The sequence below is a fragment of the Acanthopagrus latus genome, chromosome 4 (assembly GCF_904848185.1).
Source record: "Acanthopagrus latus isolate v.2019 chromosome 4, fAcaLat1.1, whole genome shotgun sequence".
NCBI lineage: Eukaryota > Metazoa > Chordata > Actinopteri > Spariformes > Sparidae > Acanthopagrus > Acanthopagrus latus.
This window is the reverse complement of record NC_051042.1, coordinates 14905643-14920595: the sequence shown is the minus strand read 5'-3', so window position 1 is coordinate 14920595 and position 14953 is coordinate 14905643. Positions and strand designations below refer to the sequence as shown.

Below are 14953 nucleotides of genomic sequence, written 5' to 3'. Positions count from 1 at the left end.
TATTGACTTTTCTTCAAAATCTGTCTTCACATCACTCAAATTTGTGTTACATATTTAAGCCAGTGATTTTTTACATGTGTGACTGTACTGGATATTTTTAAGGAGATGTCAGGATATTTTCTATCTGTGTTTTTGGCAACAAAAAAATAGATTTCCTATGACGGGGACCTCTTTATGCCGACAGAAAATATATTGAACATATTTCTGACAAGAGGCGAGATCATCTGCAGCCAGCAGTCTTGGTGGCAACAAAAACCAGTAATCTAAGAAAACATCATCATTTCCAAACCCTAATCGAGGATTCCTGTGCCTAAACTTAACCAGAGCATACACACAGCATGGACAACAATAAAAATGCAACATAATAATTTCTTATGTTTCTACATATACCCGTGGTTTGGAGAAATGTGCATTACCACCATTAAGACAAGAAAACCTACAAACATGGGTTAAAAGTTTACAACAACTTGAATTTACAGTGCCCAGCTCGCTCTACTGGAAGAAATCATTTAGTAATCGAAGCAGCACTTACAGAAGTTTCCTGGTGGCTGTAAGCTGTGTTTTGTCAGGGCGCACCAGCCGACGGGGAAGATGTCTCTGGAGTCGAAGGAGCACCAGTAGTCGAAGGCGCCTCGCCAGCCGTCAAACATGACGAAAATCTCCTGACCTCTGACCTCTCCCACCGTGGCAGGGCAAATCAGGTAGGGGTTCTTTCTGTCCACCGCCTCCAGCTTCATACCAGGCTGGAAGTAGTTTTTAGCAGGGCTGACAGGTTCCTAAACACACACACACACACACATAAAACAAGCAAATTAATGTCTATCCAGTGTATATGAAAAATGGAGTGGCTCCCCCTTGTGTTTCTGATGTTTATTGCACAAATGGCTGCATTGAATAACAATTCTTTTAAATCAAGTTTTATATAGGCAACAAATGTGAGTTGATTTCGATGTTTGTTCATGTCTTATTCATTTAAAGGCAAGAATCAGAGCTCAAAGTTTCCTTAACACTGACTGGGAAATGATTTGGACACCTCGTTTTCATGGCTTTAACTAGAAAGAGAGTCTCTGTTATTGTTTCACTCTGGATGAAACCAAGAGAAAAGTGATCACTGCAGCTTGTGAACAGACACAATTTAGGCAATTTATATACACACACACACACACACACACACACACACACATCAGAGCTGGCCTCCAGTAGCTTCTTCCTGTTGTCAGCACTACCTTTTTGAAAGCAGAAGCAGGGGCCATCTCTGCCCCACTCAGGGTCCGCAGGAGGAACATGGGCCACGATGAGGCATTCATTCTGAAACCTGAACACAAGATTAAAGTCAATTCAAGTTCAAGTCAGTTAAATTTATATGGCTAAAGATCACAAATCACGTGGCCTCAGGCGGTTTTACAATCTGTCCTTTGACCCTCGATTTGAGTGAGGAAACCCACTCACCCCCCAGCCCCAAAAAAAATCCTTTTAACAGAGGAAAAGTGAAAGTAACTTCAGAGGAACCACAGGAGTGATCGCTCTCATAGGACGGTCAGACATGCAAAAGTCTTTTCCATGACTATAAACACTTCACAAACACACTGAAGTGATGTAAAACTAGATACCACCAGCTTAAAGACACTCACCCAGCGGTGGCTGCAGCATGTCGCCGGTCCTCTCACACGTTCCTATTGGCTGGATCTCTAACGAGTCGACCAGTCTCCAGAAGTCGTTGGTGTTGTCACTACCGTCCAGACGCAGGCGGAGACGAGTTCCCATCATGCCCATCACCGTTGCAATGCACACGGAGTTGGAGTTGCGAGGGTCCCGAGCCTCCAGTTTCATACCTGCTTTAAAGTCATTGGAGGGGGGCACTCTGGACTGCAGGGGGACACACACATAATCACACCTTCAGTCACCGTCGTGTATTATAAAGACACTTGTGATTGGGTGACCCATCAAATTTTACTCCAGGGTAGAGTAAAAACAAGTGTCACCAGACTGACACTTCCATACAGGACGTCTAACTATGAAACACCTCAGAAAGACCGCGCTTATCCTCGGCCACGGCAAACTGTATTCAACAACATTAAAAATACAACGACACGATAAAGGGGAAATTAATACTATGTGACCTTAAAATGCATCATAAAGAACACCTACTTGTTTAAAGCAATTAGGCGACGCAGCAATGGAGGACGTTTCTCTCAGATAGTCTTCCCAGCTGAACGGTTCTGGCAACAAAAAAAAAAACAGAAACAAACTATCAGTTAATGAAACAAAGTTCAGAGAGTTTGAGAGAAAAGTACTAAAATATACCACAATAAACTGACTCAAGAAAAACATTGATCATAGTTCATGAAACATTTAAGGTGGAGTAAACCTTTGAAGTGCTATTCTTTTTAGCCACTTGGGGGGCAGCGGATAGTAGGGATTGTTGGGATCCACTTGATGGTTTGTGAAATTTTGGGGCATCCACCGATTAACCATGTTTAAAATCACAATTCATTTGATAGCTGCTGCCAAAACCAATGTTTGTTGTTGATGCTGTTTATTTATTTTTTCAAGGCTGGATATCACTAAGATTACATCACACATACACGTGGTGAGCGGCATCTCTGGGCGTGACCCGGTGTTTTTCCTGCATGAAACAGCCAATCACCAGCACTATTATATCTATACCCGGCAAACACTGAGATTAACTCCCTGGGGATTAAAATGTAGTATCAAATGAGAAAAATTCATTGATACATTTAATCTCAGTGGTATCGCGGCAATTCAGTTCAACACCCAGTCCTATAATTATCTATAATTATTATCTTTGTTGATATTTATTACCCCTTTTGTGCTGGAAAACATAGAAATCTTCATTAGAGAAAAGATTAATTCAACTGTTATAAAGTCAGTCAGCCGTTCATTACACTGCCGTTGAAGGACGACAATTTAGATCATAAAAATCAATGAAAAAAACTTAATAACGGATAATCCTTCTTTCATTTTATTAAAGTCTTTCTCCGGAAGCCTTTTTAACCCGCTGGACAACTAAGAATCTTTCAGTGCTCACAAAACCTTACGACGTGATGGCAAGAATGTCAACAGCAGGGATAGGATATTAAAAGATATCACTACAGACCGCTATAGACACTCAGTATAAATTGATCGTGGGAAATTTATCGGGGTAATCCTTGATATCCTCATATGAATTACTTGAAAAGTGTACAGTAGCAGAAGAATTCCGGCCTGTTCGTACATCCAGTAGCCAGTAGCAGTAGAGTTGCAGTTTGTGGCCTCCTGGCAAACGTAGGTCCAGTATTGTCAGTTCTCTCTCTTTTAGCTCTGTTTTTGTAGCCTACCAACTCATGTGGTCAGTCCCTTGCTCTGTTACCAAAGTCTCTGCATTTCACCACAGATAGACATAATTAAATAAATGATAAAATTTGCACACACTAATAAATTGCTTGCATGTACAGTGCCTTACAATGGATTCCACAGTTGCTCAATCTGCCCAGTTTAGGAGGTTCAGAAACAAGACAGTAATACATGAGGGTGATATTATTTGCTACAACTTTCCAAGGAGACAGTTTAACATGTAAACTTATGAGTGTTTTCCTTAGCAAGCCCAGAGGTTCCAGAAAGGTTACAGATCAGCATTAATGTCACAGACGACTGACGACTGAGAGGAAAAAGCTATTAACTCAAAATGTTCTCGATTAGATCGCTAATGAAAGGATCAACAATGAAGAGGAACAAGGCCGAGATCAGAGTTTCCAACCGTTAGATTTGTCGAGGGCAGAGCCTGCTGTGATGCTGCTTCGTCTCTCCTTCTCCTCCTTTTGATCTGAAATCAAAAGATGATTGAACTGCTCATCAGGATTTGGAAGCGACTGATACACAGACCATAATTACTGTGCAAATGAAGGCAAAAGAAGAACCTGCGACAGCAACAAGGGAAAAATGAACAATCCTCAAGGTGGCAAACACCAAAAAAAAAAACATCAGGGAGCGTTTTGATCTTCGTGATCAAACTGAGATGTTTGAGAATCAGTCTAAGAACAACAGGGCGAGCAGACGAAGGGTCACATGAAGGCCTACCTCTGTGTGGTGTCCGGCCCATGATGAGCAGAGCTAAACGTGCCGCTGCAGAGAGGTGAAGTCGGACAGGCTTTGACCTACACGGACACTGGAGAGGAAACGGACACAGTCAGAAACATTCATCCAGAATACACCGACCCACCGTAAAACTACACACTGGCTCCGCTGAAATCAAGACAAGTTAAGCCTACATGCAAAATGAATTCCACTTTTGTCCACTTTGACCAAGAAAGTGGACCACATCACTCATTGCCAATCACTGAACTGGTTTCCTGTGTGTCAGAGATTGATTTTGAAACACTGCTGTGGGTCAGTACTGAATGGTTCATCACAGGCATGCTTACTGTCCCCAGAGTCAAGACGAAACTCAGAGAAGCAGCATTCAGTTCTGATGTGCAACGTATCTGGAACAAAGTCACAGTAAACTTGAGGTATGATATTTTTTCTAAAGTCAAGATTTCTCTACATGCCATTCAAGTGCATTTGGGATTATTCATTCTTATGTTGCGCTGCCCTGTAGCTACTCGCCTTCAGGCCCATCGAAAGTCGGATGGTGTCTCTAATTCCAAAAAACATTTCTGGAGCTTGACAACAAAACAGAGTTTCAGCATTTTCCTAAACAACTGAAGTAGATTGGGACTCCTTTTAAAATATAAAACAAAAACATTTGAAAAAAAGAAAACACAAGACATGGCTCAATACAGTTTGTCTGGCATAATCAAAGTCTTTAGAAGCCCAGAGATCCCACATTGTTCTGAAAAATAAGACAACATTTACCTAATGGCTCATGCACTCGCCCTACAGCTTTTAGCTTAGCAGCTTCCAGAGAAAATGTTGGCTCAAAAAAGGGTGAAAACATCATTTTTTCAAATCAATTTTGGATCTCTGGACATCCAGAGACTTGGAGTACGCTGGACGAGGTGTATGGAGCCATTTTGGTTTTGTTTTAAGTTGTTTTTTTCTTATTAAAACACATCCCCGTCTACTTCACTTGTTAAGGAGAACACTACAACGCTGTTTTGTTGTGAAGCTCCAGAAATGATGTGTGGACTTACAAGCACGAGGTGAGTAGTTTCATTTTTGGGTGAACGTGTCCTTTAATGCTGTTGCCATCTCATGTCAAATCCTTTGAGTTGCCTTGTTGTTGAAAGGTGCCTTATACAATAAACCTGCCTTGCTTCTTTTGTGAAGTTCAACAGGGTTTATATTTGTTTTGTGACATTTTTCTTCTTGTCAACAAATCCAATGAAGAAACTCAAACCGAAAATGAATTAAATGAACTCGTAACTCACAGAGTACAAGTGCCGAGCCACAGCCAGACACAGTGATCAACACTGTTTAAATGAGTGACATGTTCGTTACAATGAATACACACAGTGTATTATTATTTTGAGTTAATCCCACATGGAACCATCTGTCTGCAGTAAATATTCACTAGAGCATCAAATCAATGTGTATTAATATTAACGTATTAATGTGTATTCATCCACGGCCTAAAATAGTCCGTCAAACATTAGCTTTCAGTAAGAACAACGCGATAATCTCAAAATTCACTTTACGATTCTGTTTTAGTGCAACTTGCTTCAGGTTATACTCTGTTGTTGTCTGTAAAGTGTTTCTGTTTGCATCACCATAATCCTGCCATCCCAAATCTGCTACTCACAACGACTCAGAAAACATTCTACTGAAATTCTGCACATCAAAAATACAGCCACCATTAAAGATGCAATATATTCCAGTTAAAACATCAAATCTTGTAAATTTTGCATTATACACCACCAACACCATGAACATGTCACTCTTGTGCATTCAATAAAAAAGTGCCCAACAAATGATGTGTTGCTATTTAACAGCGCAACCTTCTCTAGATAACAGGTTTGAGTTAGCAGCTTCACAAAATGTACTCCTGAGACACTTGGAAAACGAATAATCAAATAAAAATGTTACCACGCTATTTATGCTGAAAACATCCAGGTTCACCGAAGCCCTGAGCACAGCCACTCTCCCTGTGGAGTCTGCACATGGTGATCAAAACGAAGCAGAAAATAATCCAAGGCAGCCGAGCATCGAAAAAGTGATACATTCGAAATTAAATCCAGAAATTCAAAAGCTTTAAATCTCAAAAAGAAGCCGGATAGTGTCTCCCTTCCTTGCGTTTGAGCATCTGCAATGTATTGTGTCTGTCCCTCCCTCTGAAGACCCCTCTATCTCTGCAGCGAATCCCATTGAGTCAGAAGGAGCCATAAAGATTCCAAGCTGCCATAAAAAGCCATTAAGACGTGTGGATGTGGGACGTCTGCTGGCCGACTTGAAAAGGATTCCAGCTCCAGACTTGGTTCAGTGTTTGTGCTGGCCTGTCTGCCTCGCTCAAGAGGGTCAGACAAAAAAAACGCCCAGCAGACCAGGAAGCACTTAATTTTTTACAACCCTCCATTTCCACTAAGGCAGCCACTTATCTGGGATTAGTGTAATGTTCCGCAACCTGAACAGTGAGAAGATCTGAAAAATGACCTGAGACCTCATTTCAAGGGAGGTTGTAAGTTTTGTCTGACGGGAGGAGCTGTCACTGCGTTAGTGATAGCCCTTTTTTCTCATGTGAAAACTTAATACTTAACTTAAAATGAAAAAATATATATATATATTGTGAATTCATGGTGTTACTTCACAGTTCAGTTCACGTACAGGTTATTTTTGTGTTCTAGTTGATCATAAAACTACACAAGTGATGTTTAAAGCACACAATAACTTGCCTCCAATCTGTCTTCAGCAGGTAAGGACAACATTTTAAAAAACAAGTTTACTATATCATATATCATATTTTTATGTATAAACATCTATTCTATTTACCTTTGTAAGTTTATTGTCTATTTTTGCTACTGATTTTGCCATTTGTAATATTCTGTCATTCGGCTGCTGGGACAAACTAATTTCCCCCATTTGCGGGACATTCAAGGATTTCTGATTCTGATTCTGAAAAAATAAGCTGGTTTAATATAAATGGTATAATATGAACTGCCTACACCTTTTCATTCAGTATATTTTTTGTTGCTGTTGATGTTTCTTATTTATTTCTACATACGTACATGATGGAAAATTGTCAATTATGACCGAAATCAACTGAACTGAAAGTTGTTTTCAGGTTATGTGACACACAAAATGTCACAGTAGGAACATTTCTGTGAATAAAAAAGTGTCTTCCACAACAAACAGTGGAATACTTGTGCAGTTAATTAACTAATTAATTCGTACAGAAAGGACATTTCTTAGAAAAATACAAGATCAAGGTGGTTTCAAACTGCTTCTCAAAATCTTTACATTTACAAGTAAAAGAAAAGTGAGTAAAGCAGTGTTTGAGGAGCTGGAACCAGTAATGTAGCATTTTTGCCCCATTAATGATGTAAATAATAACAGATCATTGCTGATTAATTATCTATAAATCGATTAATTGTTTCAGCACTGAAACTTTTGCAGAGGTTTCTTTCGCATGTTTAAAACATAAAAAGTGAAAAAAAGAGAAACATTTTCATTTGTAATGAAATTATTCTTTCTCATGACTAAAAGAAAGTTGCTGTTTTTTTTGTTTTTGTTTTTCAGAAAAAAAGTAAATCCTCAGAAGTCATCATTTTGACCTAAATTTACAGTTAAGGAATAACAAACAATTATTAAAATATCAACACAAGAGAAACTTTATTTTGTGTGGATCTCTCCAAATTGCCCCTTTTGTCCAAAACAAAAAGATATTTGGTTTAAAATCACTTTAGGCAACGACAAGCAGCAAATCAGCCGATCATCCCATGAGTCGATCAACTGTTTTGATCTATTGATCAGTAAATTCTTTATAGATTTAATATCAATATATGTTGTACTCTCTCCAGTGTGAATATTCGTTATGGGACTTTAAAGCGGCACTGTGTAGTTTTGGAGAAGAAATTCAAACTCAGATCATTATTATTTACAATATTAATGAGGTAACAATTCAAACTCAGAAATGTTCATTTTCCCATAACTGAAGAAACAAGCTGTTCTCAGAGGAAAATAAAAAAGGTCCCCAGAACACTGTTGGAAGCTAGAGATGTGGCAGGGTCCGCCACATTTAAACAAAGTAAAACATCATGAAACTGTGTTGTCATTTAAGGTCAGTTTGTGGATTAAGTTCATTCAATCCTGAAAACAGAGACAGATTGTTTATTCTGTTTGATTAGACATCAAACAAATAATAAAAATTTAAAAATCAGTTTGTGAAGATTTTTTCTGTGCTGATGAAAATGTCTTTCCCAAAAACAACATAATGCACCTTAAGACTGGACATCATAAGTTGTTTTTTTTTTTTTTTAACTGTTCTGCATGTGTCACTTGGCTCTGGGATTTTGTAAAGACATATTAGAGACAAATAAAGACAGAATGATCAATAATTGGGATAATTGCAGCCCCTGGTAGCATTTATAACCGAGGAAAGCAGCACAACGTTGGCATTTCTGCTTTACAAACGACTTGGAGGTTGATTAAAAGTGGCAGTGGATGACAGATCCAGCTCCATGTGACGCTGCCTCACATCTGACAAATGTGACAAAGTGTGTGTATTTACCCTGCAGCACATCCTTCTGCAGGACTGGAGGGGAAATAAACCTTTTCTTCTTCTTCTTCTTCTTTTTTTTTTTTTTTTTAAAGAGATCAAGCTACCATCTACACCGAGGAGCCATGCCCTGGTGCTTTCACCGAGAGGCAGGACAGTTTGGGAGGCAGGAGATGGAGAGGATCACATTACTGCTGAGAGGCTGCAGGGCGTCACCTCCACGATCATCTCACACCCAGCAAACTTTGATCACACAGAGCGTCTGTCACCCACATGTTGTTGTTTTTTTTTCTTCTTCTTTTTTTTCTTCTTGACGCCCACACTGAGGTTACCCATCACACCTCTCCGGGTTCAGGCTGCATGTGTGGTTGATTTAAGAAGAGGAAGAGGAGGAAGAAGAAGCACCAGATCATTTCTGGCTCTCATTTGCATGATGTGTGTTCGGAGGGGGGCGAAAGGCTGAATCAGCAGAACATGTCATTTAATTTGAAGGAAAAGTGTGTGACGCATTTTCATTTGGTTTATGGTCACATTTTGTGGGCGGGACGGGGCTCATCGTGCGGGGCTACAGAAAAACCCCGCTGCTAACGGCGCGTTCCAGCGGCGGCGGCGGAGGCGGAGGGGTGTGATAGCGGGAGGAGGGGGAAGCTGGCGGGATCGAGTAAATCCTCCGCGGGGAGCCAGCAAACGGAAAGCAAAAAGGGGGGAAATCTGCAGAGTTCAATGTCGCTGCTGCTGCTGCTGCACCGAGCTGCACACACACGCACACACACACACCGCCAACACGCTCCGCCGTCTAACCACCCTGCGGGGACGGACGGACGGACGAGAGGGGAGCCGAGCGTCTTCTCATCCGTCCACCAGTCCACCCCCCTCCACCCACCCATCAAAAAAAGCAAACGAGAGACAAACCCGAGTAATAATGAGACATGAGCCGTACCCACCGTCTGAGCAGGGGATTTTGATGGGAGATTCCTCACTTTCTATCAGATGCAAGCCGCCATATTCGCTGCAGCACCGCGCATGTCCACCACGCAGTGCTCTAATTCATATTTTTTTCCACTGGAGGTTAACAAAAAAAAAAAAAGAAAAGAAAAAAGAAAAAAAAAAGAAAGGAAGAAAGAAAGAAATCAGGGGGATAAAAGGCCCACAGAGACAGACGAGAGGAGGGGAAATGATTAATTAGTCCGTGGATTCGGCTGGATGTTGGCTCGTGTCGGGGTTTGGTAATAAAGTGCACGTCGCGTGGGAACGAAGATCGAAAAGTGTGTTTCCTGTTTGTGGTGACGGAGGAGAGCGAGGGATGAGATGGAGGGAGCAGGAAGGTCAGACTGATGGGAGGGAGACACGGCGACTGCTGTTACTGTAGATGTGATAACAGGCCACACACACACTGAGGAGGACGACATGAGGACATTGTTACTGTACGGATTTATTGTTAATGATGGAGGAAGACGGCTTTTAAAGACACTAATACCCAAAAGTCCAACTGTTACTTGAATACCAAATGTTACTAAGTCACATAGTAGTTGAGTAAAAGTCTTAACATATCTGATATTAAATGCACAAGTATCAAAAGTCATTTTCTGGCAAAATGTTTTACTAAAGTATCAAAAGTAAAAGTATACTGTAAATGTATTTATATGTATTTATACTTTGGGTTAATTGATTATGAGCCTGAGTGATTATCGATTTCGATATTCCACATTTTTCTGATAATTCTCTTCTTTCTGAAAATCTGTTTGCTGACTGATTTGTGTGTGTGTGTGTATATATATATATATATATATATATATATATATATATATATATATATGAAGTATATAAACTGTATTATAAATAAAGCATATAAATTGATTGATTACTGACCTAGAGGAGTATCAAGTACAATACACTTAAGTTTACTTAAGTAAACAGTACTTTAACATCATATTAAAAACAAAAAAATCACCCATGCTAACTCTAGTTCATTTTCACCTACAGTTTTTTTTCTCGAACACATGTCTAAAACCAACAAAATAGCAATAACAAATCTAATTTCACAGGGACGAGTGAAGTTGATGTTACTTTATGTTAAACTGTTGTGTTTGTAGCATCTTCATCTGTAAACAAAAGAGTACAAATACTCAAGGAAAGTAGAAGTAACTCAGTTTTGTCTCAGTTAAAGAGTAAATGCATATGTATATATCTATAAATAGATACCGTACTGTATATACTGTATCTGTGTCCTCAGATGAAGGACCTCAGTGTTTTCCAGCATTGAGACTGTCACTGACAAAATGTGAAATCCTTTCTTTCAAGTCTTGATCTCCAAATATCCAAACACTTTTCTCTCAAATAGCAAATGTGGCATCAGATGTAGGTGAGAAACTTTTTCTCTGGCGACAATTCAGACCAAATGTTCCACATTTTGTGAGTGTGACTCTGCACCGAGTTAAATATAAAATGTCACCTCGGATCTGATGATATTATTCAACGGTAAGAATGAGTCACGCTGGTCACACACGGTCCCAGCATATAGGCCCCGTGTGAAAACTAAGAATAGAGGTACAAATCTATGCACTTGTAAACTTGCACCTTTACACTTGTCCTCCACTGCCTTCCAGACAACACGAGCTCTTACCGTTACCTGACGGCTCCTCACTGACGGCCTGAGAGATTTGAAAACACAACAAATGACCATCGTCTGAGTTATTTGCTGTTAACACTCAGTCCATTCCACAGAACATGAGGTGCTTATTTAAGAACTGTATCAGACAACTACAGCCTTAAAAGCATCGGTAATACAATCCAGAATATATTTAATGATATTATGAAAAGGGACATTCTGTAAATTACTCAAGTGTGGTTTTGATAGAGGACCTTAAGCCTGCTAACACAGATGAGTATCAGGGGTCGACCAGTGTGACTTTTTCAGGGCTGATACTGATTATTAGAAATGAAGGCGACTGAAAACCGATACCTGAAACAGATTTTCATTTGCAGTAATAATAAATCTTTTTGTGTCAACATTTCAAACAACCACTGATGAAATCAACGTGCAGTAAAAAAAAGTACAGTTTACTCAAGTACTGTTGTTAAGTACAGATTTGTGGCACTTTACTTGAGTATTTCCATTTTCTGCTAGTTTGTACTTCCTGTCCACTACATTCACTGGGTTCATTTAGTTACTAGTTACTTTGCAGACTCAGATTATTCAGTGTTTGTAGGCTGTTATCTGTGGCGTGTTAGATTTTGTGAGAGGATGTTGCATCAGAGCCAAGACGGCACATTTTGAAATTAATTTCTTTTATCAGCAATCCGACAGACAAAACAGAGATAACCGGCAAATGCTGAATATTGGCCCCCGATAATAAGCCAGGGTCCGTAATCTGTCTTCCCCTGGAATCAAGTCGAGTGGCTGTTCTGATGACTTGCAACTTGACTTGACAGAAAATAAATGACTTGAGGAAAGTCGAGTCAAATGACTTGTTGGCTGTCAGTATTTCACTGTTTAAAAGTAGAATGTAATATTTCTCTGATTGAGAGGAAATAATAAGTAGAGTAAGTTTTGCATTTTAAATCTCTTCATAGTGTGACAGGTCACTCTACAGAAACGTCCATGTTTCTGTCCCCAGCCGTAACAGAAAAATGATACATGACAAACACTTAAGAATTAATTTTTTCATGTTTTAAAATAAACCAACAGGTTAACAGAACAGTTACTGCCCCTTGAGCCAACAATTTGGCAATATTTGTTTTTTTAATCAGTTATGTAACACTCCAGGCACCACAGAACTACTTGTCCCCAGAGTCATGCATAGAAAGAACGTGCTGCATTTTTTTCTGCCATTTAACATGCAATCATCTATACATTACTATCAAACACATGATAGAGATGACATGAAAATGAGATGACATTCATAAAAAAATGTAATTTCAAATAAATATGATAAAATACTGACAGTAATCGCCCCCTGGAGTTGTGTCACTGGTGTTAGAAATAAAGTCCCGCTGGTGACATCACTGTACCTCCTCTGACCTGATCTCCTGAAGGTCTGTGACGAACTCCACTGTCTCTTTTCAATGTTCTCATTCATCTCAAGCGTTCTTAGGAAACATGTGGATGACGCCATTTACATTCAGGGCATTTAGCAGATGCTTTTTGTCCAAAGCGACATACAGTGATTCATACATACAGCGTCTTGCCCAAGGACACTTTGACGAATCCAACCAGCAATCTTCTAATAAGAAGATGCTGGCTCTGCCCCTGAGACACAGCCAACCCCTGATGTCAGCGGTGTGCCCTACTTTATAAGAAGCAAATTGTAAGAAAGTAGGATAGAAATGGATTAAATTACATGATTTTGTGAGTTTTACATGATTGAAGACGTGGTTTGATGCCCTGTAGCAGCTATTTAGCATTAATATTGTCACCTTTGCCGGTGTTACTTTCCTTATGGGTAACACCAGTTTTACAAATAAAAGTAATCAAGCTTCCATTTATGTGTATTCACAGAGTTAACAAGTCATGGAATAATGTGGTTGTACAATTAAATGTTAGAAAAGGAAGTCAATGTTCACATTTGGCCCTTCCAGAAGTGGATGTCTCTATAGAATGACCATGATATTTCTGTTCTAACAGGAGCAACTATAACGTACCGCCAGTTTCCCCTTCGAGGGCCAGTCGAGTTTTCTCATTCTGATCTATAATTATATTACAAATTCAATCCTTCGGTGCACTTTTTGAACAGATTAGATAAATAATATTGTCATCATTAGACAGCAGCTTATCTTTCCTCCTCACCATGCCCAAAGACTGCAGGTAAGACTGCTGTCTCCAGGGAGGAAAGGTGACTCGACTTGGGACTTAACTTGCAGAAAGTGACTTTGTGCTTGCTTGAGACTCGGACCTAATGTCTGCTTATACTAGTAGTAGAGTTGACTCTGTGGTAGTGGATGTTTGACAGGGAAACAAAGCCACAGTTTCTTACTTCTGAGTACAGCATGTAAAAGCGAATCATTATAATGATGACAGTTGTTACAAATGTGCAAAAAAGTTGCTTCAGTGATGACAGTGAGCTGTGAGGATAGTGTGAGGGGAGGGCACACACACACACACACACACACACACACACACACACACACACACACACACACACACACACACACACACACACACACGTGGCCTGTGGTAGAAGGTGGTGACTTGCAAACAGCCTGTAGCTGCAGCGTTTAATGTACAAAATATTGGATAACAGCTGCTCATTACGCAACAGACAGAGTGTGTGTGAATCCAGGGAATTCACACTGATTTCGCCAATTAACGCAGTCATGAAGGGGAGGTGTAGGTGGGAGAGAGCGGAGACGAGCTGCAGAAGGATTTTTAATCACTGACACCACATGGACTGACCAAAGAGGGAAACATCATGACACACAGGCTGTGTGGAATCTGTGGCTGATTAACATCAGCCATAATAAAGATCGGACACATTATGAGCTGGACTGCATTTTCCATCCCAAAGTTGTATCGCATCGCAGCTCGGTCTGGATGTAAAAAAAAAAAAAAAAAAGCCCAACTGCTGGAACGCGCAGACGTCTCTGTTTCTATTGGCTGCGCGCAGCGTCGCTCAGAGAGGAATGACGATTTTGCTGCTATAACCAGCTGATGCTGAGGCTATGAACACGGAGCCTCTGAAGAGCTGTTGGCGGTACATGGATACCCCGTCACCGGCGCTACGCCTGCGGATTCGGTCTCGTCTCCATCCCGAGATTGAGTGAGTAGGATATTTGATCGTGTCACGACGCACAGGCCCGGGCTTCCCCCCCTCCTGTCGCTCCACATGATGTGTCTTCGTCTTCCCACATCATCATTTTCACGGGCATGATGCTGTGTGCTTCACTGGCTGAGCTTCTCTCACCTCACGCAGGCGACACATAACATCTGCAGGTAAAAGAGGCTCGTCGGTTTTCTTTTTCATTTTTCTTTTTTGTTTTTTTGACTGACGGACGGGCTGCGGTGGCTCATTTCTCTCTGTCTTTCCTGTGCTTTGCGTGCGTGAAATGGTGACTAATGAAGTTGTTATGGGCGCACGCTATTTTGTCGATGTTGTTGTGCACCACTGTCGTGAACACTGGTCCGTGAACGACGTTATAATGTATGCACGGGTTACTGTGTAGGCTGAGAAACGCGTGGACAGCGATGGAATGGTGGTGCGCTCCGCAACGCAGCGAGGAGAGAGACGCAGTTTCGATGCAGAGAGCAGCATTACTATCGTCTCTCTCTCTCTCTCTCTCTCTCACACACACACACACACACACACA

At 40.6% G+C, this 14953-nt stretch overlaps 2 protein-coding genes across 8 annotated transcripts in view; one reads left to right on the top strand and one right to left on the bottom strand.

Annotated features, from left to right (window-relative positions):
• The window catches only part of scml2 (Scm polycomb group protein like 2), a 31069-nt gene extending 20917 nt beyond the window's left edge, over positions 1 to 10152 (bottom strand). The window contains exons 1-7 of one of the 3 annotated variants that reach the window (XM_037096406.1): positions 9595 to 10152; positions 4078 to 4165; positions 3758 to 3823; positions 2149 to 2219; positions 1632 to 1866; positions 1227 to 1315; positions 533 to 776 (exon numbers count right to left, since the gene is read on the bottom strand). In XM_037096406.1, the coding sequence (XP_036952301.1) occupies positions 533 to 776; positions 1227 to 1315; positions 1632 to 1866; positions 2149 to 2219; positions 3758 to 3823; positions 4078 to 4099 (727 nt within the window). In that variant the 5' untranslated portion in view covers positions 4100 to 4165; positions 9595 to 10152. The remainder of the gene's footprint in view (positions 1 to 532; positions 777 to 1226; positions 1316 to 1631; positions 1867 to 2148; positions 2220 to 3757; positions 3824 to 4077; positions 4166 to 9594) is intronic. The other 2 variants (XM_037096403.1, XM_037096405.1) reach the window with 2 other exon arrangements.
• A 3885-nt stretch (positions 10153 to 14037) lies between these two features.
• Positions 14038 to 14953, top strand: part of cdkl5 (cyclin-dependent kinase-like 5) — a 44897-nt gene continuing 43981 nt past the window's right edge. For 4 of the 5 annotated variants that reach the window (XM_037095213.1, XM_037095214.1, XM_037095212.1 and 1 more), the window contains exon 1: positions 14038 to 14579. The gene's annotated coding sequence lies outside the window, so the exon portion shown is untranslated. The remainder of the gene's footprint in view (positions 14580 to 14953) is intronic. The other variant, XM_037095211.1, reaches the window with a different exon arrangement.